General features: G+C 42.4%; 1 protein-coding gene, 2 long non-coding RNA genes and 2 pseudogenes across 3 annotated transcripts; 3 read left to right on the top strand and 2 right to left on the bottom strand.

Moving 5' to 3' along the window:
* The first annotated feature begins 2,009 nt into the window (after window positions 1-2,009).
* Window positions 2,010-4,547, top strand: LOC126582187 (uncharacterized). The gene is made up of 3 exons (XR_007609302.1): window positions 2,010-3,095; window positions 3,271-3,534; window positions 4,444-4,547. It is a non-coding gene; the product is annotated as an uncharacterized LOC126582187 (long non-coding RNA).
* LOC126582188 (uncharacterized) lies at window positions 3,792-4,399 on the top strand. Its single transcript, XR_007609303.1, has 3 exons — window positions 3,792-3,849; window positions 4,049-4,162; window positions 4,347-4,399. It is a non-coding gene; the product is annotated as an uncharacterized LOC126582188 (long non-coding RNA).
* A 214-nt stretch (window positions 4,548-4,761) lies between the features above and the next one.
* Window positions 4,762-6,930, top strand: LOC126582175 (uncharacterized). The gene is made up of 4 exons (XM_050246197.1): window positions 4,762-5,338; window positions 5,417-5,572; window positions 5,659-6,134; window positions 6,215-6,930. The coding sequence occupies exons 1-4, from the start codon at window positions 4,948-4,950 to the stop codon at window positions 6,788-6,790; spliced, it is 1,599 nt and encodes a 532-aa protein (XP_050102154.1). The 5' UTR covers window positions 4,762-4,947; the 3' UTR covers window positions 6,791-6,930.
* Window positions 6,931-14,287: 7,357 nt separating this feature from the next.
* Window positions 14,288-22,558, bottom strand: LOC126582538 (uncharacterized; annotated as a pseudogene).
* A 3,632-nt stretch (window positions 22,559-26,190) lies between these two features.
* Window positions 26,191-26,466, bottom strand: part of LOC126582535 (uncharacterized) — a 3,187-nt pseudogene continuing 2,911 nt past the window's right edge.

The raw sequence follows: 26,466 nt of genomic DNA, 5'->3' as shown, positions 1-26,466 counted from the left end.
ATGAGGTATTTGCCGGTGGAATTCGTGACCTTGACAGCAGTTGAGGATGAGTACTCGAGAGCAATGCTAAGTAAGCAACCAGGCAAAGGCTCCAGGCAGTCAGTTCCAAATTGGAGGTTTGATTTCAGGTTCCGACTGACTGCTCTCTTTCTCCTTGTCCTGCAGGTGTGGACAAGGACAAAGACAAAGACAGGGAGAAAGCATGATATGGGATACTCTTGCTTTCGACCTTGATGATATGAGATACTCTTGTTCTTGGTGTGGCTTATTTGCTGAGGTATTATCGGGGGGAAATAAAGCTGAGTATTTCGAGAGGTTATGTTGAGGGTGCATTTTCGAATGCGAGAAAGGGTTGAGCATTTTTGCAGGTTTTCCTGTCCGTTGAGGAGGGAGGTCAATGTATATAGGGATTTCCCAATAACAAGTAGTAACGCTATTCCTTTACCCTTCTTGGTCACAGCAATGTAGTGGGAGCTGCCAGCTTCACGTGTTTTAATTTTGTCAGAGCACTTTGAAAAAGTGGTATGTGGTATCTGGAAAGCTGATATTACGTGTGAAGATTACAGACAAGCTTTATCTAAGGAAATCTGGCTCTCGAAGTTCTGAGAGTTGTGCCTCTTCGGTTTTCGAACAAGCAATCCCGTCGAGGATCTGACTCTCGAGATTCGGAAAGCGGTGCTGCTCCGATTTTTGAGAAAGTAATTATGTTGAGAGTCTTTTCTCGAATGTGAGTAAAGGTTGGACGTTCTTGCCAACTTGTCTTGCCGCAAAACACGGAGGTCGACACACATAGGGACTTTCCAGTTGTCAAGCAGTGGTGCTGTTCCTTTACCCTTATGGGTAATAGTAGGGTAGCTGGAACTTCGAAATTCTCGTGCCTAAACTTTGTCAGAGATCTTTGACAAAGTTATATGTGGTACCCGAGGAGTTGATGGTGCATATGGAGAGCGGTGATTGAACAGTAAGATTCACGTGCTTTCTACTTCCCCAGAAATCTTCGACAGATTGCCCGTAATTTCCGCAAAGCTGATTGTGCATGTGACAGGTGCTGACGAGGCTGCAAAAGCAGGTGCTTCTTCGATTTCTGAGATCGGCCCTCGTGGTCTCTGAGCAGCCCAGCTTTTGAGAAAGCAAACGCCTCTTCGATTTCTGAGATCGGCCCTCGTGGTCTCTGAGCAGCCCAGCTTTTGAGAAAGCAAACGCCTCTTCGATTTCTGAAGCTCCGTCGAGTGCAGATTTTTATAGAGGCTGGCATTAAGTTCCACAGCACACTTGAATCTCTACCAGTAGAAGCTCATTTCTTGCACTTCTAAGATCTTGATTTGTCTGACCTCTTCCTTCTTCAACACATTTGAAAATGTCTGGACCCTCCGACCGTCGTTTTGACTTGAACCTTGGAGAAGAGACAGCCACGCCTTCTCCAGACAACATATGGCGCCCATCCTTCATATCCCCTACTGGTCCTCTTATCGTTGGGGATTCTGTGATGAAGAATGATATGACCGCTGCAGTGGTGGCCAGGAACCTTCTCACTCCCAAAGATAACAGACTACTTTCCAAACGGTCTGATGAGTTGGCTGTTAAGGACTCTCTGGCTCTTAGTGTTCAGTGTGCAGGTTCTGTGTCTAATATGGCCCAACGCCTATTTGCTAGAACCCGCCAAGTTGAATCATTGGCTGCTGAAGTGATGAGTCTCAAACAGGAGATTAGAGGGCTCAAGCATGAGAATAAGCAGTTGCACCGGCTCGCCCATGACTATGCTACAAACATGAAGAGGAAGCTTGACCAGATGAAGGAATCTGATGGTAAGGTTTTACTTGATCATCAGCGGTTTGTGGGTTTGTTCCAAAGGCATTTATTGCCTTCGTCCTCTGGGGCTGTACCTGGTAATGAAGCTTCAAATGATGAACCTCCAATGCCTCCTCCTTCTGGGGTTTTGTCAAGTACTGAGGCTCCGGATAACCACCCTCCGGTGCTTTCTCTTTCTGGGGCTCTACCGACTGCTGAGACTTCCCCTAAGCAACCTTTGTGAAGGCTCCCTTTTGTTTGTTTATTTTGACTCATGTATATGTACATATTTGTGGCTTATCGAAAATATTAATAAATAAGCTTTGCTTCATTTCAACATATTGTGTTAAATACACCAAAGCCTTCTTCATAAAGTTCTTTGAATTTTTGCTTTTGTTGAAACCTGTATTGTTGAAGCTTTGTGAGTGAAGCATGTAGTTTGAGGTAGTGTTCCCTTAATTTCCCGAGTGAGGAAAACTTCTCGGTTGGAGACTTGAAAAATCCAAGTCACTGAGTAGTCACGAACTTTTGAGTACCAAGGCGTAGTAGCATATGGTGGGAGTCCCCCAAGTCTCTAGTCGAGGGAGTGGACGAATGAGGTGTCTTGCTAATAGTCCATGTCGTAAGTACCAAAACTTCATTCTTTTGTTTTCTAAGTGGTAGCCCCGGACTTTTTCTTCATATATTTTGTTTATGAAGGTTGCTAGGCCCGAATAAGTGGAATTGCAGAAGGTGTAACGGTTGGTAGCTGTTTTATGGAAAGCCATCTGACTACGATAGTCTTGCACAGGATGACTATAGGGAGATACACACACATACTGCTATGATAGAGGGTGTAACCGTTGGTGCATTACAATCATAATGGAAGCATCACAATGATGGAAGCATCACAATGATGAAAGCATCATAATGATGAAAACACCATAATGATGAAACATCATAATGATGTTTCTTTGGTGGAATTGTTTTTCATTTCCCCTAACACCCTGAATTGGTTTTCAATATAAGACCATCATCTGTAGCTCGAATCACAAAGTTGTCTTCATGAAAGTTGTTCTTTAATTCCTTAACTACAACATATCCAAATTTGAGAGCCATCAGATCAGTACAACTCTAGAAATTCAGGTACGACGAGTGATTGTTCATCATTTGTCTGTCAACACGTCAGACCTGTTGTGAGCTTCAAAAACTCCATTTTCTCTTGCTTAGATCAACATACTTTCTTCATCGAAGTTGTTCCTTAACTTGTGAACTACAACATATCCAAAATTGAGATCCCTCGGAGCTGTATAACTCAAGAAATTCAGGTATGATGAATGACTGGTTATTCTTTTTTTGTCAACCCGTCAGATTTGTTGTGAGCTTCGAAACTCCATTTTCGATTGTTCAGATCAGCATGCTTTCTTCATTGAAGTTGTTCCTCATCGTCTCTTTCATAACATATCAAAAATTCAGAATGAACTAATGGTTAAATATTTCCAGATCTTCGAAACATCACAGCAGCTTCGAAATCTGCAAGAATCCGACTGTCATGCTTGGAGCTTCAACACTTTAATTTCCGTGGCTCAAACAGAAATGGTTCCTTCTTGAAAGTTGTTCATCTGCTCAAGAACTAGAGGGTGTCCAAAATTCAGCTCCATTGGAGAAAAGCAGCAGCTGCAAAAATTTGATAGAGAAAAGGAGGCGAAGCTTTGTTGGATTTCTAGGCTGGGGAAGATTCCAGTTTTTGTAGCAACTTCAGTACTGGTGAATTGCTTGTATTTTTGTCCATAACTAAATGTTGGACTTTGAATTATTATTTGATCTATCATAATATGTTTGGGAACATATATAAGTGAACAAATAAGAAGGAAAATTTTGGGCCCTTGTGGGTGTAAAACAAAAAATGTTTATGTTTACCCAAGTGTTTTTGTACAAGTTCAAGGGCATCTTGGGTTTTGTGAACAAAATTTGTTTATGTGGAGCAAGGTTTTGTGTTGAAGCTTTCTAGGTGAAGCTTTGATGGTGAAGCTTTGATGGTGAAAGTATGTAGAGGGAGCTTTCTAGGTGAAGCTTTTTTAGGTGAAGCTTTTTTAAGTGAAGCTTTTCGGGTGAAGTTTTTTGGGTGAAGCTTTGTGGGTGAAGCTTTTTAGGTGAAGCTTTGTGGGTGAAGCTTTTGTAGGTGAAGCTTTGATGGTGAAGCTTTGTAGATGAAGCTTTCTAGGTGAAGCTTTGATGGTGAAAGTATGTAGAGGGAGCTTTGTAGGTGAAGCTTTTTTAGGTGAAGCTGTGTAGGTGAAGCTTTTTTAAGTGAAGCTTTTCGGGTGAAGTTTTTTGGGTGAAGCTTTGTGGGTGAAGCTTTTTAGGTGAAGCTTTGTGGGTGAAGCTTTTGTAGGTGAAGCTTTGATGGTGAAGCTTTGTAGATGAAGCTTTCTAGGTGAAGCTTTGATGGTGAAAGTATGTAGAGGGAGCTTTGTAGGTGAAGCTTTTTTAGGTGAAGCTGTGTAGGTGAAGCTTTTTTAAGTGAAGCTTTTCGGGTGAAGTTTTTTGGGTGAAGCTTTGTGGGTGAAGCTTTTTAGGTGAAGCTTTGATGGTGAAGCTTTGTAGATGAAGCTGTTTTTTTTTTTTTTTTTTTTTTTGGGCGCTTGACACGGTCTTCATTTGCTTGTTTTGTAGTGACTGTGGAAGACGGATTGCTTTCTGATTGAGAAGGGTTCCGGCATCGCTTTGCACCATCTTCATGTGGGTAATATAGGAACTTCCTTATGTTTTGATCATGCATGTAGTGATAGAAGTTGTTTCTTCTTATTGTAGATGTCAGAGCCTGGAAGTTCTAGTGATGAGGGCTCTTCTAGCTTTAGCTCTAAGTCTGAGTCTGCAATGTCGGAGTCTTCAGGGTCTTTGTTAGAGTCCTGTACTAGAGAAACATTGGATGATCTTCCCAACCGTCGAACTTTAGCTATTGCTAGTTCTTCCTCCATGGCGTTGGGTGAGGGGGTTGTTTTTGATGCCATACCCATAGTTCGCTCTGAGTTCACAGCAGACCATCTAAAGAATAACTTGTTAAATAATGAGAAGCAGGTTGAGGCGCTAAGGCAGTCATGTAATATCCCTCGTAGTGTAGGGATACGCTTGGTACATGATGAAGAATGGCCTTCTGAGCCTCCCCAGGGTCATGTTATGTTCTACACCCAGATATTACTGACTTTAGGGGTGAGACTACCTTTACATCCGTGGTTGCAAAAGATGTTATCTTTGATCGGATATGCACCTGGGCAACTCAATCCTGGTTTCTGGGATACTTTGATTGGATTTTATATCATTTGGATGGAGTGTGGGTTGTGTGAGCCTTCCTTCCATCAGTGGCGTTACTGTTACAAGATGCGCCCAGCAAAATCATGCACTGGTTATGCCGAGTGTGCATGTCGGAGTGAGAGAGAGCGTATTGTGTATGGTAAGAAAAAGGCATACTATACATGGAAAAACCGTTGGTGCTTTCTGTATAATGATTGGGAGTATGATAAGGGTGTCACGCCTGAGCGACGTGTGCTTACTCACTTCCAGACTGTAGGTTGTAACGTATCAACCGTTCGTACTATTTGCTATTTGTTGTGGTCTTTTCTTGCTTCTAACACTTTGTTTCATGTAGTGACGCGGGGCACCATCCAACTGTTTGGGCAGGAGCTATCTGACATAGAGAAGGTGTTGAGGGTGCCCAAAGAGGATAGACACTTAAGCAAGCTACGACCCTTATTTCGTCGGTACGGTTTCCAACCCTTAGTTTCCGAGAGCCAGGGACGATCGAGTAAGTTGTATCCTTCATGTAAACTTAGCTCAATTCCTTACTTTATTTGGAAAGTTGTATTTCTTATTTTGATTTTCCTTATGCAGTGGAGAAGGTAAGCAAGAAAACAGGGACTAGCACCCATAAAAGGAGAGCACCAGTGTTAGTTCCTTCGGAAGACATCCTACCGCATAAGAAAATTCATAAGTTCCGAGAGGAACCATCCGTTAGACCTAAGTCCCAAGATGGGGTCCTTAAGGGGCCTGCCTTTAGGAAGACTGGAGTCGAGGCCGTTGAAAATGCTGCTGCCGTAGTTGTAGGAGAAGGGAGCCGACTGTTGCCTCCTCCTCTTACTATGGAGCACACTGTCCAGGAAAATGATCCCGGTTCCCGCCATGAGGGGAAAGGCAAGGAAAGAGCTGGCAGTGTCCCGTGGAAGAACTTGAGGATTGCCACGCGGCCAAAAGATTTTGGGGATATCAACAATTGCTTGGCAGGGCGTCGATTCGCCTTCGATGAGCTCGGAGAGCCCTTAGCTAAGGATGAATCGGATTGCGACCGGATGTTGAAGCTGTCTTCATATGTGATTGTTACTTTGTCATTTCCTTACTTTTTCCTCTTTATTATCATTATTTAGGTAGTGATGATCGTCTTGCCATGCAGGTCATGGCCGAGTATCACGACAGACTGCAAGAGGTTGAGCGGTACAAGGCAAAACTGAAGGAGAATAAGCAGCTTGTGGACGAGGCCCGAAGGAATAAGGGACTTTTGACTCAGGCTCTCCAACTGAAGGACGAAACCATGGAGAGCTTGGAGGTATCCAAGGTTAGGGGAGAATTGGATGGTGCCTTAGTTGAGATTTCTGAACTGGAGAAGAGCATTCCAACTGAAAGGGAGGCTGCTGTGCAAGAATACTTAAGTTCTTCGACCTTTCATCTTGCTATTAAACCCCACTGTGCTCAAGAAGCTCGCTTTGAAAAAAGGAAATGGATGGCCGTCCTTGATCGTTATGATGATGGGAGCATTCTTCGAAAATACCACGAAGATATAGATGAGCATCATCGAAAGGGCGAGACATTTGTCCTTGCTGTTGATCCTAGCAGCGAAGATGAGTCTGATAATGAAGGTAGTGCTGATGCACAGACTCAGCATGGTGAAGAGGGTCTTGGGGATGCAGAGGATGATGGTAGGACGCGGAGTGATACTGCCAGGGGTTCGGCTTCAGATGAGAATGAATAGCAGTGTCTTTACTATCTGCATGTATTCTGGATGTAGTAGTCTGATGTGTGTATAACATGTGCCCATGTTATAAGCTTGAGAGTTTTGGATTTTAGGTGTTTATGAGTGTTTGCACTATTATTAATGCATGTTTGGCTATGTATGAATAGATCTATTGTTTGGATATAAGCTCTTGTTTGGTTGTTCCTTTCTTTGTATAGTCTTGTCGACACATACTTAGATTTTGTTTCGTGTTGGATATATCTGCTTTGAGGTTTCAACACTTGAGTGTTCCATTGCTAGGAATGTAAAAGAGTGAGGGCTGAGTTGGCTAAATTACCTCTTTATTGAATTCATTGCCAAATGGCCTTCATTACATAGGATGCCGAACGGCTATAGCTCAACACTTGTACATCGTGAGTCTATTTGTAGTAGTACTTCAAGTGATCAGCGTTCCATGGATGGCCAAGGGTTTTGCCATCGGAGCTTCTAAGTGTGTAAGAGCCAGGGCAACTGATGCCAATGACTTCATACGGTCCATCCCAGTTTGGACTAAGTGTGCCTTCACTCGGGACTCTGTCGCAGAGTAATCTTTTCTTTAAGACCCAGTCTCCTATTTTGAAAGAACGAGGCTTGACCCTAGAGTCATAATAGTTGGAGATGCGCTGCTTGTAGGCGACATTCCTCAAGTGAGCTTGGTTTCTGTGTTCCTCGACTAAATCCAAGTTGAGGGTGAGTTGTTTGTCATTTTCACTTTGAATGTAGTTCTGGACTCGGAATGTTGCTTGCTCGAGCTCAACAGGGACAACCGCCTCTGTGCCAAAGGCAAGTGAGAATGGAGTTTCTCCTGTTGAAGTCCGATATGAAGTGCGATATGACCAAAGAACTTGGGGTACAAATTCTGGCCAACAGCCTTTAGCTTTGTCCAAGCTGGTTTTCAAAGTGCGCTTGATTATTTTGTTGATGGCCTCAACTTGTCCATTAGACTGGGGATGAGCTGGAGAGGCAAAGCATAAGTTGATGTTGAACTTAGAGCAGAACAACCTGAACTTCTTGTTGTCAAACTATCGCCCATTGTCAGTGACTATCGCATTGGGAATGCCGAATCTACAAAGGATGTTCTTCCACACGAAGTCTTCTATCTTTGCCTCAGTAATGGTTGCCAAGGGTTCTACTTCGGCCCACTTTGTGAAGTAGTCCACTGCAACGACTGCGTAACAGACTTTGCCCTTCCCTGCCGGCATTGGGCCGATCAAATCAAGTCCCCACTGGGCGAAGGGCCAAGGGCTGATCATAGGAGTAAGAGGCTCTGGAGGGGAATGAGGAATAGTTGCATATCGTTGACATTTGTCACATGAGCGGGATACTTTGATGGCATCCTGGTGGAGTGTTGGCCAGTAATATCCTTGGCGAAAAGTCTTGTGTGCTAGGGACCGAGATCCAGCATGATCTCCACAGACTCCCTCATGTATTTCCCCAATGACGATTTCCGCCTCGGCAGGCGTAAGACACCTTAAGTATGGCAGGCTAAAACCTCGCTTATAGAGTTGATCATTGATGATCAGGTAGCGGGTAGACTTGTATCGAATTTGCTTAGCCTGGACTTTATCATTTGGGAGGGTGCCATGAGCAAGGAAATTATAGATCGGGGTGATCCAACTATCCCCCTGTTGTAAGTTGCATACTTCTGCGGCCATGGTGCTTGGTGTTGCCAACAGTTCGACATGAATTTTTCTTCCAATCTTGTCTTCCACAGCCGAGGCGAGGCGAGCCAGGGCGTCTGCATGACTGTTTGCCGCTCGAGGAACTTGGGTGATCTGGTAGTGGAAGTGCTTGAGCAAAAGTTGTGTTTGCGCAAGATATGCTGCCATGGAGCTGTCCTTAGCATCAAAGTTGTTGGTAACCTGGTTGACCACCAATTGGGAGTCACTGAAAATATCAATTTGTTTAACCCCGAGGTGTTTGGCCAAACGTAATCCTGCTAGAAGGGCTTCATACTCGGCCTCATTATTTGATGCCTTGAATTTGAAACGAAGAGCATACTCCATTGCTACTTTGTCGGGTGTAGTCAAGACTAGTCCCGCTCCACAGCCCTGTTGGTTGGATGAGCCATCAACATACAGACTCCATGCTGGGGTTGTTGGTTCTATCTTCTGAGCTTCCGGGGGTAATGAAGCCACTGCTTCAGGTGTAGAAGCAATGTCAACCGGATATGTGAAGTCGGCAATGAAGTCTGCCACTGCTTGGCCCTTCTCAGCTGGCTTTGGTTGGTAGGAGATGTCAAACTCACCCAACGCTATTGCCCATTTGATCATTCGCCCTGAAGTGTCAGGACTTTGGAGTATCTGTCGAAGAGGATAATTGGTAAGCACGATGATGGAGTGCGCTTGGAAGTAAGGGCGGAGTTTTCGAGCAGACATGACCAATGCCAGAGCCAATTTCTCAATGTTAGAGTACCGTGTCTCCGCATCTTGTAAGGCTTTGCCAGCGTAGTAGACAGGTCGCTCAATATTCCCATCCTTTCGAATGAGAACGGAACTTACGGCTGAAGCTGATACCGATAGGTAGATAATGAGAATGTCTCCTACCTCGGGCTTGGAGAGTAGAGGGGCTTTACTCATGTACTCCTTGAGGTTTTTGAATGCCTCGGCACATTCATCAGTCCATGTAATGTACTTCCTACTTCCCTTAAGTGCTTTAAAAAAGGGAGCACATTTGTCTGTGGCCTTAGAAATGAACCTGGTTAAGGCTGCCACCTTGCCAGTAAGGCTTTGGATGTCCTTTGAAGTTACCGGTTCCTTCATGTCGAGGATTGCTTTGATCTTCTCGGGATTAGCTTCAATGCCTCGTTGGCTAATCATGAAACCTAAGAATTTGCCAGAGCCTACGCCGAAGGCACATTTGTTGGGGTTTAACCTCATTCGATACCTCTTCAAAATAGTGAAAGTTTCAGATAGGTTGGTGATGTGTTGGTCAGCATGTTTGCTCTTGACTAACATATCATCAACGTAAACTTCCATGCTCTTCCCAATCTGCTCGGCGAACATTGAGTTGACTAGTCTCTGATAAGTCGCTCCTGCATTCTTTAGGCCGAAAGGCATGACTTTATAGCAGTATAGTCCTCTGTCGGTAGTGAAGGCTGTGTGTTCTTGATCCGAAGGGTTCATGAGGATTTGGTTGTATCCTGAGTAAGCATCCATGAAGCTCAGGAGTTCACACCCGGCCGTAGAGTCTATAAGTCTGTCAATAAGAGGAAGAGGGAAGCTATCTTTCGGACACCCTTTGTTTAGGTCGGTGTAGTCAACACACATTCTCCACAAGACCTTTTGAAGCAAAAGACTTTCTTTGGTCGGATTTTTCTTAACAAGGACCACATTTGCTACCCATGTCGGGTAATTGACTTCGCGGACAAAGCCTATGCCTTTGAGTTTTTCAACTTCTGCTTTCATTGCCTCGTATCGTTCAGCGTCATAAGATCTTCGCTTCTGTCTCACCGGCTTGATCTTGGGGTCAATACTCAAACGATGACAGATGACATCGGGAGAGATGCCTGGCATGTCCTCGTATGACCAGGCGAAGACTTCAGTGTTCTCTTTCAAAAAAGATATCAATGCTAACCGAAGGGGTGGTGACAATGTGGTGCCAATCTTCACCATGCGATCTGGATAATCTCTTGAGATAGGTACCTTCTCCAACTCTTCAGCAGGTTGGGCTTGCTGGGTGAAAGAGTCATCTCGAGGATCATCGGGTTGATTGTTGCTATCAGGAAGATCCAAGTTCGCTTCATCTAGGCTGGTCTTTGTGACTTGGTCATGTACAGACAGGGTTTCCTTGGGTCCGGGCAAGTGTTGTTGCTTAACTGAAGTGTTGTAACATGATCGTGCACTAAGCTGATCTCCTCTGATGTAGCCGTTGCCATGGGGGGTTGGAAATTTCATCAACAGCATATGCGTGGATACCATAGCCTTGAGATCATTGATGCCTGTGCGCCCAAAGATGACATTGTATGCTGTTGGGCAGTCAACCACTAGGAAGTTAGTGGTAATGGTAGCCGTGTAAGGGCCTGTACCAATAGTAAAGGGTAAATGTATGCTCCCTAAGGGTTGCACGATATCACCGGAGAAGCTTATCAGATGAGAAATCGAGCGATCGAGCAAGTGTTCAGCTACACTGAGTGCCCTGAAAGCTTCGGCAAACATGATATTGACCGAAGCCCCCGTGTCTACGAGGATTCGTCGAACATCAAAGTTGGCTATGTGAGCCTCCACGATCAATGGGTCGTTATGAGGGTAGATGATGCCTCTTTCTTCCTCAGGGTAGAAACATATCGGATCCCAGTTAGGTTTTTGATACTTCCCTCCCCTGATGTCTTCCACGTGAAACACTTGGTGACCAGGCCTCAGACTTCGTTCACTGTTTTTCATGGCCCTATTGGAAGATTCAGATATGGGTGTGCCGCCACTTATGGAATATATGACATTCACCTGGCGTTGGTTACGGTTATCCCTTTGAGGGTGAAGAAGGAATTGATCAATTTTTCCTTCTCGTGCCAAAGCTTCAATACGATCACGGAGGATGATACATTTCTCGCTATCATGGCCGTTATGCTCATGGTAGCAACAAAACATGCCCGCGTTATTCGGGGGCGTGTAATCTGGGTGCCTCGGCTTTGGCTTTGGTATCAGGTGAGCTATGCTGGGGTAAATGGCCGCGCATGTGGCATTCAAGGGCGTGTATGTCTCATACCTTGGGGTAGGGGGTATCTTGACGCGGGTTTGACCCACTGCATTGACTGCCTGGGGGCGAGCGTTATTGTGGCGATACCCTTGGTTATCGGGATAGTGTCCCTTACTCTTTTTACTGAAAGGAGAGTGGTGAGGATGGAAATCCTTCCTCTTGCCTTGAAATTGATATGTCTGTTGATTCGGTGAAGCATTATGCAAGGCATGGGGAGGTGCCACTGCTGTTTAGGAAGTCGAGGTCTTCTCATTTAGGTGAGTCTGGCTTCCACCTCCCACTTGTTGATAAAGGATGGTTGTAGGGGGTTTCTCCTGATATGTCTTTGCCTCGGCGGAGGCATGGTTATAAGCCTGCGCCATCACCTCAGAGTAAGTCTTCCAAGTATTGGCATTGATCATGTATTTAAAGAAACAATCACGTAGGCCTGCCGTGAAGGCTTTGAGGGCAGTCTTGTCGTCTGCCTCGGCACACCGGGAGTATTCATGGCTGAAGCGGCCAGCATACATACGTAATGACTCGTCTGGCTTCTGGCGGATAGTGTACAAGTCATCTGCAGAGTGCAAGCGATCGGTTTGGAAAATGTGTTGGGAAACAAATAGTTTCCTCAATTCCTCAAATGAGTCTACCGTCTCAGGTGTAAGACGACAATACCAATTTAGAGCTCCGCCAGAGAGGGTGGAGGGGAAGAGAAGACATCGCTCTTCGTCGGTGTGCATCCGGTATGCCATGGTGGACTCAAAGAGGTTAAGGTGCTCAATCGGGTCCTCTTTCCCAGTATAAAGTTGCAAGCCAAGCTTCTGCTTTGTCTTTGCTTGAAGGGGGGTGTTGAGGATCCTCCTTGTAAGAGGGCCAGGCCTGGGTTGGTTCCAGTCAGGTATTTCAGCCTGACGTTCAGCCTTCAACTTGTTTACTTCCTCAAGAAGTTGTAGGACAAGGGGGTCCTGAGCGGAGTTATGTGCCACTGGAGCTTTCTTTCGTAAATCTCCATCTCCTCTTGGAATTAGGAAGGTTTGATCAAGGGCATGTGATTTTTCCCTGGACTCGCTGTACTGGCTTCCAGGGTATGTCTGTCGAAACACCTCTGAGTCCCCTGTACCCTCATGTCTTTCTAGGACTTGTTGCCCATTCCCCAAGTTGGTGGCCGGCTCGGGCCGTGACAGGGGACCGAGTCTCTCAGAAATCCTTGGGTCATTGATCTTTGAGCTTATATGGATGGAATTCTCTCGACGTTGCTTCAGGAAATCCCGACAATCGCGAAAGACGGCTTTCGATCCTTCTGCCCCTTCAGCAAAGAGGTGTCTCCCTCCGCTTCTCATGGTTCGGGTCGAAGCAACCGGGTTAAGAGAAGCCTCATGTTGATTATCAAATCGAGGGGTAATTTGTTCCCTATCAGGGATATCTATGTCGAATGCATGTGACCCTCCATGCTGGAGGGCACCCAGTTGATGGTTGACTTCCACGGGGGCAACAAGCTCGCGTGTCTGAGCTTGCCTAGCTTCGTGAAGTGTCTCGAAGAGCTTCTCATATTGCTCCTGGAGGACCTCATTCCTCATTGCTATCTTGTTGTTCTGAGCTTCCAACTCATCGACTTTAGCTTGAAGAAGAACTCGTTTTCCTTCCTTCTTTCGTTGCTTCGCACTATGTGCAAGGGGGGTGTCATTCTGTGTGCTGTGGCTTCCTTCGCTTCCCATGTTGGAGAGGGATGCCTGGTCAAAAGAAAGTGTACGAATGATAGAAACCAGCTTGACACAGCTGAAGAGAGTAGGAATAAGTGTCGTTCCCACAGACGGCGCCAAATGTTGATGCACAAAATCAGCGAAGATTTTGGTACAACAGAAAGTGTCAGGTTTTGTGACCTTCGCTTGGTTGCTTCGGTCACTAGTGAGGATAAGTACGTAAATGAATAGAGACAGAGAAGCAAACACAGGATGTACGTGGTTCACCCAGATTGGCTACGTCCACGGAGTAGAGGAGTTCTTATTAGTAGTGAAGGGCTTACACAAGTACAAGGGATCAAGCTCTCAATTTAGTGAGTTCTTGTGAATGATTTAACACAAATGGCATTAGGCAATATTGTGGGGGAATGACCCCTATTTATAGAAAAACTTGTAGCTTTGTCACATTGACATGTGTCATGTTATGATTGGTTCTTGATGTTGACACGTGCTGCGCTCTGATTGGCTTCTAATCTTGACACGTGTCGAGTAGTGATTGGCCTCCTGGTCGGAGGGGAACTCTTCTGGGTCCTTGACAGTATAGCGTTGGCCGGTGCTCGGTAGTTTCGGGATTGGTCAAGTATGGTACAAACAAACTCGTTACGCATTCTCTCTCTCACACAGACTCACGCGCAAGAACTCTGGTTTCTGTTTTCTTTTCTTTTTTTTCAAAGGAGAGCTCTGTTTTTTGTCATAGGCAAAAGAGAACTCCAAAACAGAGTTTGGTGGCGAAGAATATGACCAATTGTGGCAGTGAAGCTTAAAGCACTACGGAAGATGGCACGGCGGTGAATGAAAGCAAAAGAAACGCGGTACTTTTGGGCTACACACAACAACAAAATGAAAGCAACAAACGCACTTGTGCAGCGAGCAATGTCAAAACACTTCGAACAAAGAAAATTTTGCAACTAAGGATCATGATAAGTGGATAGTTGGGGGGTTTTTCCTTCAATTGAGATTTGAAGTGTTTTTTCTTTACATATTTGCTAAGGTATTTTTCTCCAATTCAATAAAAAAGGAAACGAAACAATTATTTCGAACTTGTGTTCCTGCATGGAGAGGGTTAACATTAAGGTCTGCATCCATTATCAAAAAGCACATGCCTTGTACTACAAAGACAGAGAAATCGATGAGATGAAGTCTTACTCTTACACGCATTTGTGTAATACAATTATCATGTAACGATTAAATTTGATCCGATATGATATTCTCTCCTTTTTATTTGATTTGGGATGAAAAAAAAAAGAAAATACAAGCTTTGAAAAGTTGTACTCTGCATTCCAGCTTAACTATCATACTCAGGCATCCCCGTTCTGGTTCTGGGGTTCTTCAATGCCGTTCAACCTCATCACCTCCTTCATTTTGTCACGGACATAACGAACAGCGTCAGTACACAGTGTTCTTAGGGTTTGGTAGGACTTGGTCCCAATTATCACAAAATATACGGCCCAACATGCAAGAGTAAGCCACCCGAAAGCTGGAAGGAGGAGCACCAGTAGAACCAACGCAAGACTTCCACACAAGAGGCTGATGTTGTTCATCAATTCATATATATTTGCATTGTTGGAAGCTTGGAGAATCTTGGCAGTCTCCAATGTCCCCGCGTAAGTGAGTAAATCAGCAATCAATATCACAATAGTGTTGTGGTCTGTGACAAATGGAGACGGTAAATTTCCGGTCGCATGGTTCACCTGGAGGAGGACTCCTAGGATGTTGAGCAGATGAAATATACATTTTGTTGAGAAAAAATTTAGAGTACACAACTCTAACACAAATGTTGGAGAGACAACACAAGTAAACAAATTACTTGTATTACACACACAAAATATTACAACACTCAAAAGGATACAAAGACGCTTTAGAAGTAATAACACTCACTCTCTTTCTAGAGACAAACTCTAGACCACTCACACTCCTCACAAGACTACTCTTAGTTCTTACTCTCACTTGGTTGCCTACTTGGCTATTTTCTTGTTGGTTGATTGCTTTCACAACATCACACACCTATTTATAGGTGGTGTTTTGCCGACTCCAAATCCCCACCGACATGGGCATTACATAATAGCCATACATTTGTGATGGTTCTAGGCTTTTCTACATACAAACCATTTTTCTAGATTTTATTAAGCCTAAGGCGGTGGACTTAGGCTTTTCCAACTTGCTACCATCTTTGCTAGAGTTTTCTAGCATTTTCTCATTCATGATTCCAAATGGGCTAGACCTTAACTATTGGGCTGGTGTTGTACTTTCAACACTCCCCCTCAACACTAGTTCATTCTTTTCTCCATGTTGAGTTGATGACGGAACTTTTCGAACTTGCCGGTACTCAAACCTTTTGTGAACAAGTCTGCAATTTGATCATCTGTATTGATCTGTCTCATCTCAATCTCTTCTTGCAAAACCTTCTCTCTAATGAAATGATAGTGTACCTCCACATGTTTAGTTCTTGCATGAAAAACTGGATTTTCCGCCAAGCGAATTGCCGATTTGTTATCACAGTACAATGGTACTGGATAATTTACTGGTTAATGTAGATCACTCATCAACTGTACCAGCCATGCATTCTCTTGAACTGTCATTGCTGCTGCTCTATACTCTGCTTCTGTGGTTGACAAAGACACCGTTGGTTGTCTCTTGCTGCACTACGAAACTACTCCAGAACCAATTCTGAAAACATACCTAGTGGTCGATCTTCTAGTGTCATGATTTCCAGCAAAGTCTGTATCACAATAACCAACTAACTTGCAGTCTTCACCTTTCTTGTACAAAAGACCATATTCAATTGTACTCTTCACATATCTCAGTATTCGTCGAACTGCTTCCAAGTGAGGCTTCTTTGGATTTTGCATGTACCGACTCATCACACCAACTGCATAAGAAATGTCAAGATGAGTCAAGGTTAAGTAGATCAGACTACTTACCAATTGTCGATACATCGTCGCATCTTCCAAATCTTTTCCTTCATGTGCACACATTTTGGCATTTGGCTCAATCGCCGTCGAAATCAGCTTGCATTAAAACATTCTGAAACCTCTTCAACAAATCTTTGGCATACTTCTGTTGACAGAGAAATATTCCTTCTTGTGTGCGATCAACCTTTAGACCAAGGAAGTGCTTGAGTTGACCAAGTTCCTTCATCTGGAAACGGACTGATAAATTCTTATTCGTCTGAAAAATTTCAGCCTCTCATCACCGGTTATGATTAAGTCATCCACATACACTAGCACGATAGCTAGCTTTTCTTCATTGGCTTTGACAAACAGGTTGGAAGTTGCAGGTGTTACTGAATAACCACTTTGTGTGAGAAACTCTGCAATCTTACCGTACCACGCTCTTGGTGCTTATTTCAAATCGTAGAGTGATTTCTTTAACTTGCACACGTACTCAGGATGAGCTTCGTTTTTTAAAGCCCATTGGTTACATCATGTAGATCTCCCGATCTATCTCTCCATGCAAGAAAGCATTCTTCACATCCATTTGGTATAGATTCCAATCTTTGTTAGCTGCAAGTGCAAGTAGGACTCGTACTGTTGTAAGTTTCGCCACATGACTAAACGTTTCATCATAGTCTAGTCCATACTGTTAAGAGAAACCACGAGCTACCAATCGTGCCTTGTAGCTCTCGATTGACCCATCTGGACGGCGCTTTATCTTGTAAACCCACTTGCAGGATATGGGTTTCACATCTTTTGGCTTTGGCACGAGATCCCAAGTCTGATTTTGCTGAAGTGCATCGATCTCTTCTTTTATAGCTGTCATCTACTCAGAACTCTGCGATGCTTCTTCGAACGTCTTAGGCTCTGTTGCTTCTTCAATTATGGCTGCATTGGCGTATTTAGGATTTGGCCTTCGGGTTCTTGTTGACCTTCGGAGTTAAGATTATGGAGTTGATTCTTCCGTTTCACTAGGCCCACCTTCTTCATTTGGTTATTGATACACGCCAGTTTGCCAAGGATTCTAAGCCACTATTTGTTCGTCATCATCGCTATTTGGATCTCCTGATTCATCTAAACTTGATTGGAGTTGGATAGTATGCTCCCCCATCTTCTGTTGCATCTTTTCTCCAAATTCTCTGGAGTCTGGTAGCATCTCCTTCTCTGAGGACCACCAAGAAGACGCTTCATCAAACACCACATCTCGTGAAGTGTAACATCTTCCACTTGTTGGATCGCAACATTTCCACCCCTTTCTTTGGCTGTCATATCCCACAAAGATACATCTCGGTTGAGGACGTCTGTTGATCACAAAGGCTGCAGTCATCATTGCTTCAGCCTAAAACCTTCTGGTACGTTCTTTGCATGTAGTATACTTCGACAAACTTCTGCAAGATGCCGGTTCTTTCTCTCAGCTACACCATTTTGTTGCAGTGTATTGGCACAAGTGTACTGATGACGTATTCGGCATTCCCTTAGGTATTAAGAGAACTCACTTAAGCTATATTCTCCTCCGTTATCTGTGCGCAAACAACGGATCTTCTTTCCTACTTCTCATTCGGCTGACTCTTTGAACTCTTTAAACTTCGAGAATGTGTCAGATTTATCTTTCATAAAGAAGACCCACACATACCTTGAGAAGTCACCAATGAATGTCACCATGTACCGCATACCACCAATTGACGGTTGCTTAATTGGTCCGAACACATCAGAGTGAACTAACTCTAATGGTTCTTTTGCTTTAAACTTCGATTCCTCATATGGCAATTGGTGTGCTTTACCTTACTGGCATCCCGCACATACTGTGTCTGTTCGCACGTCAAGTTGAGGAAGCCCTTTAAGCATCGACTTTTTCACCATCACACTTAGTTTGGAATAGCTAACGTGACCTAACCGTATGTGCCATAGATCTGATGTCTCATTTTTCCTTGTCCTATCTACATATGCAGATTCTGCTGACATTACGTAGACTAACTCCAATCGTCGCCCCTCCATTGTTGGTATTTCTGAGATTTTGAGGTCACGATACACCTTCACATCTCGTGGACCGAACAAGACATAGTGGCCTGATGATGTCAATTGGGCCACAAATAGCAAATTTTTTTTTCATTCCTGGGACATGATAAACATCTTGAAGTGGCACCTGGTTAGAATTATATCAAGGCGTAACTATCGTCTTACCGATGTGAGCTATCGGTAACCTTGAATTGTCGGCTGTCACCACCACACGACTTCCCTTGTATTTAGATAGGTTTTGCAACTTCTGTTTATCACCCGTTAGATGATTTGAGCAGCCCGAATCTACGATCCAATCATTTTTGTAGTCAATCTGTTCTTGTGTTGTTACCGTGAAGGCTAATTCTTCTTCCTTCGTAGCGAATAATGCTTCAGCATCCCAACCATCTTCACTATTCTCCTTCGAACTGGAAGTAGCAGTATTACTTTCAACAGGCTTTTTCTTGGTCCAACAATCTTTCGCCATGTGGCTCATCTTCCCACAGTTGTAACACTCACCATTAAACTTTCTACTATTACCGCGATTCTTTGAAGCTCCCCGTGGACGAGAGCCTCCATTTCCTTGGTGACTTTTCACCTTGTCTCCATCCTTTTTAGATCCACTACCAGTGTACCGCTTGAAAGTGCCTTTGCTTTTACTGGTGTAGAGCGCTTCCTCTTTACCCTTCAACAAGACTCTTCCCATTTGCTTGGCCATAACTTCTTGACCTACAAGCAAATTTTCAAACTCAACAAGCGATGGTGGTGTTGGCCATCCCTGTATAGCGACAATAAACCCTCGATATTCGGGTCTCAAACCATGGATAATTATTCTCTTCATCCTGGTTTCCCCAATAGGAGCTGTTGGATCTAACTCTGAAATTTCACGGCATATCGACTTCACCTTGTGAAAGTATTGGGCAATCGTCATGTTGCGTTGCGCCATCGATTGCAACTCATTCTCGAGAAGTTGCAGTCTTGTATCATTCTTCTTTGAAAAGAGTGTAACAAAGGTGTCCCATGCTTCCTTTGGCGTTTTGGCATCCCGGATGTGCTCCAACATTTCTTCTTCAATTGTGTTCTTTAAAGCAAACATCGTTTTGCCTGCTTTAATTTTCCACTTTCACAAGATGCCATTGACATCTTATGCCGCCGGTTGTGTAACCTCACCACCACCGACAACCTCCCAAAGGTCCTGACCTGGTAAGTAAGATTCCATACATTTTGCCCACGTATTGTAGTTTTTGTTGTTGAGCTTTTTGATTCCTCCAACTACTTGAAGGTCACCCATTGTGCCGGCAAGACTTCGACTATACCGATCAAGCTTGACTAACAAACTTGCAGAGTACCAAACTCCTCACAACTCAAGATAGCTCCACCAAGAACGATCCCTGACCGTCCCGCTTTGATGCCAATTGTTGAGAAAAAACTTAGAGTACACAACTCTAACACAAATGTTGGAGAGACAACACAAGTAAACAAATTACTTGTATTACACACACAAAATATTACAACACTCAAAATGACACAAAGACACTTTAGAAGCAATGACACTCACTCTCTTTCTAGAGACAAACTCTAGACCACTCACACTCCTCACAAGACTACTCTTAGTTCTCACTCTCACTTGGTTGCCTACTTGGCTATTTTCTTGTTGGTTGATTGCTTTCACAACATCACACACCTATTTATAGGTGGTGTTTTGCCGACTCCAAATCCCCACCGACATGGGCATTACATAATAGCCATACATTTGTGATGGTTCTAGGCTTTTATACATACAAACCATTTTTCTAGATTTTATTAAGCCTAAGGCGATGGACTTAGGCTTTTCCATCTTGCTACTTTCTTTGCTAGAGTTTTCTAGCCTTTTCTCATTCATGATTCCAAATGGGCTAGACCTTAACTATTGGGCTGGTGTTGTACTTTCAACACTCCCCCTCAACACCAGTTCATTCTTTTCTCCATGTTGAGTTGATGACGGAACTTTTCGAACTTGCCGATACTCAAACCTTTTGTGAACAAGTCTGCAATTTGATCATCTGTATTGATCTGTCTCATCTCAATCTCTTCTTGCAAAACCTTCTCTCTAATGAAATGATAGTGTACCTCCACATGTTTAGTTCTTGCACGAAAAACTGGATTTTCCGCCAAGCGAATTGCCGATTTGTTATCACAGTACAATGGTACTGGATAATCTACTGGTTAATGTAGATCACTCATCAACTGTACCAGCCATGCATTCTCTTGAGTTGCCATTGCTGCTGCTCTATACTCTGCTTCTGTGGTTGACAAAGACACCGTTGGTTGTCTCTTGATGCACTACGAAACTACTCCAGAACCAATTTTGAAAACATACCTAGTGGTCGATCTTCTGGTGTCATGATTTCCTGCAAAGTTTGCATCACAATAACCAACTAAATTGCAGTCTTCACCTTTCTTGTACAAAAGACCATATTCAATTGTACTCTTCACATATCTCAGTATTCGTCGAACTGCTTCCAAGTGAGGCTACTTTGGATTTTGCATGTACCGACTCATCACACCAACTGCATAAGAAATGTCAGGACGAGTCAAGGTTAAGTAGATCAGACTACCTACCAATTGTCGATACATTGTCGCATCTTCCAAATCTTTTCCTTCATGTGCACACATTTTGGCATTTGGCTCCATCGGTGTCGAAATCAGCTCGCATTAGAACATTTCGAACCTCTTCAACAAATCTTTGGCATACTTCTGTTGACAGAGAAATATTCCTTCTTGTGTGCAATCAACCTCTAGACCAAGGAAGTGCTTGAGTTGACCAAGTTCCTTCATCTGGAAACGGACTGATAAATTCTCCTTCGTCCGAAAAATTTCTGCTTCATCATCACCGGTTATGATTAAGTCATCCACATACACTAGCACGATAGCTAGCTTTTCTTCATTGGCTTTGACAAACGGGTTGGAAGCTGCAGGTGTTACTGAATAACCACTTTATGTGAGAAACTTTGCAATCTTACCGTACCACGCTCTTGGTGCTTATTTCAAACCGTAGAGTGCTTTCCTTAACTTGCACACGTACTCAGGATGAACTTCGCTTTTAAAGCCCATTGGTTGCATCATGTAGATCTCCCAATCTAACTCTCCATGCAAGAAAGCATTCTTCACATCCATCTGGTATAGACACTCACTCTCTTTCTAAAGATAAACTCTAGACTACTCACACTCCTCACAAGACTACTCTTAGTTCTCACTCTCACTTGGTTGCCTACTTGGCTATTTTCTTGTTGGTTGATTGCTTTCACAACATCACACACCTATTTATAGGTGGTGTTTTGCCGACTCCAATTCCCCACCGACATGGGCATTACATAATAGCCATACATTTGTGATGGTTCTAGGCTTTTCTACATACAAACCATTTTTCTAGATTTTATTAAGCCGAAGGTGGTGGACTTAGGCTTTTCCAATTTGCTACCTTCTTTGCTAGAGTTTTCTAGCATTTTCTCATTCATGATTCCAAATGGGCTCGACCTTAATTATTGGGCTGGTGTTGTACTTTCAACACATTTGTGTGCTGTCGGTAGAGATTTGTACTGACCACCCTCCACCATAGTGCTGCTGTATTATAATCACCACAGAAAATTAATGAATGGGAAAGATGATCTCTTTAACATTAATGATAACAGGAGTTCCTAAATTTCAGTTGTTCCATATTAGTTAATGACATTGACATGCGTCATCAACCGTTAGAATATCTGCCCACAACCCAAACTCATTTGCTAGTTAATTAAGAACATGAGCTTATAAAAGACCTGTTTCATATACATATTGATTAGAAGGCATGTTACAGAGTATCTGAAAACCAAATTTATTTGATCCATAACTTGGACCTGGAAATTGAAAACGAAAAAGAAGGTTACGCAGAGTTTCGTAGATAGGTTAACAAGATTGTTTACTGTTTCCCTTATGCTTTACAATCAGATGCAACATTCTTCAAATGAGTAGACTTTCAACGAACTGGGAGTCCGGCGACATGCGTGAATGAAAGAGTTTCAGAGAACAATGGATTCAAAAAATAAAACAACTAAAAGATGATAACTAAAGAAAATGTACTAACCCAGCTGGGATTTATGGAGGATTAACCGAAGTTCCGAGAGGAATATACGAGCTTTTGAGTTCTTATTATCGTTTTGTCTTGCCTTCCATATATACTGTAACCTCTGGGTTGGAAAGGAAAGGAGGGGAAGGGGGGGGGGGGGGGGGGGGGAGATGGATGGAAAGGAAAGGAAAGGAGGTCGCTGGGGAATTGCAAGTTTGAGTCTGTCTGGTGTACCGACGAACCCGAAATGGTTCTGAATTCGAGATCGATACGTAGTCCGTTTGAAATGGTTCTGAATTCGAGATCGACACGCAGGGTCCATTTGAAATTATTGTACATATAACGTACTTCTACTCGTAACTGTTTTTACTTGAAGTAGTTTTATAGGACAATTTTTTTATAAAATAAAATCCAAGTGTTTTATAAAAAACACTTCAAAGTTACTTTTCCAGAAAATGTTTATATTACTTATGATTGATACAATTTAACAAAACAAAAGAAACATTGTACGAAACTAACTTTTCTAAGTAGAGAACTACCACGGATGATTCAGTGGTAAATGGACGAATTCGGGTTCGTATTCTACACTGCATTTCATGAGTTCGATTATTGACGCTGGTGAATTGAACAATGAGTTTTAGAGACATAGAGAAGCTGAAATGCTTTTATGAATCTTTTTGACATTCGAAATGATGCACTACGTCACCAATTTATTCTTTTTTATTTTTATTATTTTTTTAAAAAGTAACTTATCAAAGCCCAGAGGGTTAACCGAAATGTTTGTATGCATAGTAACATATATATGCTTATTTTGTTCGAAGTTTGGGGAACTCTCTCTCTACTGCAGTTATGTATGACTTTGAGGGAAGGCATGAGAAGGGAGAGAGAAACAAACACGTGGTTTTTTTTTTTAAATAAACGATATTATCTATATTAAGTAGGGGAGCAATTTGGGTTGGGCTAACCCAAACCTGCCCATGTCTAACTCAACTTTAAACCTGAACAAGCGAGTTTTTTTTTTAATTATAACTCGTTCGAACCCAATCCGATTTCAACTCGCTCATTGTTTGGGTTGAGTTGGATTGATCACTTGTCCAACCCAACCCAACCCAACCTGATTAACCAAACCCAATTGGGTTGAGCTATGCTACATGCTTCTCAATGACCTTTGCACCTTCATGAGAACCTACTGATATGATGTACAATTTGACTTGAAAAGAATCATATTAAGTTTATTCTGCTTTTCACATTACATCATATAGAACAACTTCCTTTATTAAATTAATATTGCAACTATTCGACCTCTCTTTGAGATCTGCTTCACAGTTTAAGTTGTGATTGTTTCTTATGCTGCTTTCTTGTGCCGATTCAGACAAAGCAGGCTATTGAGCAAATTGAGGATTTTAAGGTCAGTTGTTTGCTAATACAAATAGGTTGATGTCTTTGTGGATGTTTACATGCCCATATGAGTGCTTTCAAAAACATATGATCTAAAATTCGATGCTAATCCTTAATTAAAACTTGAAAAAGTTGGACCCAACCAAAGTAAACCCGAGCCTGAATGAACCCGATTAAAACTCAACCCGATCCCGAATTGTAAAAGTTGGGTTAGGATTGGGTTGACCTTCCAACCCGACCGAGTTGCACCCCTAATATTAAGGGAGTGGGAGAGTGGGCTAAGCCTCATAATAGCTAGCAATAATATGATTCAAATTTATTTTTGGCAATGATCGAATCTAAAACCTCACACTTATAAGTGAAGAAGAATATCACCAGACTGTAGTATTAATTAATAATAGTCACGTAATTTCTATCCATTATTAGATATGACTAATGCTAACGATTAAATTATTAGTCTACCTATCATTACTCTTTTAGTAGAATTTGTTCATATATTATGGTCTCATGAATTCCGTGAGAAGCAATATCTATTTTCTCTAACAAATTACGATTATATATTCACTGATTATTCTCTAATTAATTATTTAGACTATATTATAGACGTGGCCATAATGATAAACAGTGGACCCCGTAGATTCCTTTTGAATTGTCTTCTTTTTGACCCCTTTCATTTTCATCCCATATATACCATCTAATGTAGTTGATTGCCACTCTCCATGATGCATGGAAGTTGGATAATCAATTTTCTTTTTTCCTTTGTCCAACAAAATTAAAAAAAAAAAAAGATAAAGGAAGATAAAGGACGTAGAATAACAAATACAAAGAAATCAAACGATAGCTTTAAAGCATAAGAACATGTACTTCGCTAGGGATTATTAGAAAAACTCAAAGATACATATAAATAGTATGAGAGATAGTAACCCTAACACCACAAAAGAATGTATTTCTAGAACTCAGTTGGAAATGCTTTTAAAACGACTAAAAGCGTTTTTAGAAAAAAATGTTTAGGGTCCAAAAGTACTTGAGGTGCTTGCTCTTAGAAGCATAAGTTATGTGCTTCTCAGAGTAAGTACTTCAAGTGTTTTTTCATGATTCACTTGCATTTTTACCAAGAATTAGTTCCAAAAACGTTTTCACAAAAAATGCTTTTCGCTATTTGAAAAGTATTTGCAAACGAGTCCATCCTCTACCACAACTCTAAGCTTGCTAGGAATCATAATAGGAATCAAAATACAAATTGAACAAAATATATACCAAAAATATCCTCAAAACTTATTTATATGGAGTTGGATCATATTGTACGTTACCTATTATGTGTAAAAGGCAAACAACAAAGTCCATAAATAAAAAAAAAAATAAATAAATAAAAAACCCTTCCTTGCCAACTACAAAGTGCACTCTCATTTGGACAAATTTTATTTTTGGATTTTTCTGTGCGCCAACGAATTAGTGTGAAGGAGAAAAAAAATGCATTTGTGGAAGTTGGAACTGTTGCCACCCTCCTCCTTTATGCTGTTATATTATGTACATATTTAGTTTATTAATATTAATAAATAAATTAAACCAACAAATATTTTGAACTTGTGTTTCTACATGTAGAGGGTTAACATTGGCATCCCTTGTCCAACGACCTTTAATTTCCTTGTACTACTAGCAAAGAGAGAGAATTCTTCAGAGGATGTCTTACACATGAAAGTTTGAGGTTGTCCTTTTAGAATCTGAGTAAATATGATGCAGGAGAACAAAATTTATCCGATCCATAACTTTGGCAAGGAAATTGAAAAGAAAACAAAGGTACGCGGAGTATCATCGACATGTTAACGAGATTGTATACTATTATCTGTGGTGGGACAAAAGGTAGTTATCATGTTGGTGAGACTGAGGTAAGTGAAGTGATACAACTTAAACTTACACAACTGTAAGACTGCTAAGGTAGTTTAGGCCCTTGTCCATGAGCGTTTTGAGTTGTACACCTAGTGGGACTGGGCAAGTAAACTTTTACTTGTCGGTGGGACAATAGTTTTATTGAGATCTTTTCTCTCCCTTGCCTACCTTAAAGCTTGCCTTAGATGCTCTTGTTGGATACAATCTAGAAGCAGAGGGTATGGATTTTTACTATGGTTTATTATCTACTTGTGACGAAATGCAGAGGTGAATAGATGCAGTTGTGTACTTTATGAGTTTAGACTTTCACTCAACTGAGGTGCCGGCGATGTGTGTCAAATGAACGAGATTAAGAGAAGACTGGATGCAAAAATCAACCTGAAGTATTGAAAATATCACAATTCCTCTATAAAACTTGATTTGAGCAGTACAACGGTCTTGCAGTTTATGTTACAATTCCTCAGTTTAACAGATTGTTCTGTAAACTTATTCTGATTAATCTTACAAGTTCACTCAGAATACGCGAAACTGAATCAAGGATAACTCAGATTCGGCATAAACCTATAAAATTACAACTCCACGGCTTAGAAAACCCGAGGACAAATGCATGCATGCTAGCTCTACTCTGATGCGCTTCTGTATCTCTATGGAAAGGACTGCTCTCCGTACTTAGTTGAGAGGAATAGGAGAATTATCAATCGGATATCTTTGCCGTGGTGGACGCCATGTCCTCTTACCCCAACAGGTTAGATTTCTCTCCTCAGGTCCCTGCAGCTCCACGCATTTCGGTTGCTCTATCTGGGGCTGGTTAACTTCAGCCACAATAGTAGACGGAGCAGAAGTTCCCATACGCTTCCTCCCCCTTCCCCTACCACCCTTACCAGAATTTCTTTGTGACAAACTTGACAGCCAACTCCCACCAGATTCCATAATCAACCCTTCAAT

This window comes from Malus sylvestris, chromosome 9 (assembly GCF_916048215.2).
Source record: "Malus sylvestris chromosome 9, drMalSylv7.2, whole genome shotgun sequence".
Lineage (NCBI taxonomy): Eukaryota > Viridiplantae > Streptophyta > Magnoliopsida > Rosales > Rosaceae > Malus > Malus sylvestris.
The sequence above is the reverse complement of the archived record's forward strand: the minus strand, read 5'-3'. Positions and strand labels throughout refer to the sequence as shown.

Bases quoted from the DNA above. Each gene is read 5' to 3' on its own strand.
- LOC126582175 (XM_050246197.1), top strand. From the start codon at position 4,948: ATGTTCTACACCCAGATATTACTGACTTTAGGGGTGAGACTACCTTTA. The intron at 5,339-5,416 runs GTTGTAACGTAT...TGTTTCATGTAG, and splicing joins TACTCACTTCCAGACTGTAG to TGACGCGGGGCACCATCCAA. The intron at 6,135-6,214 runs GTGATTGTTACT...CTTGCCATGCAG, and splicing joins TGTTGAAGCTGTCTTCATAT to GTCATGGCCGAGTATCACGA.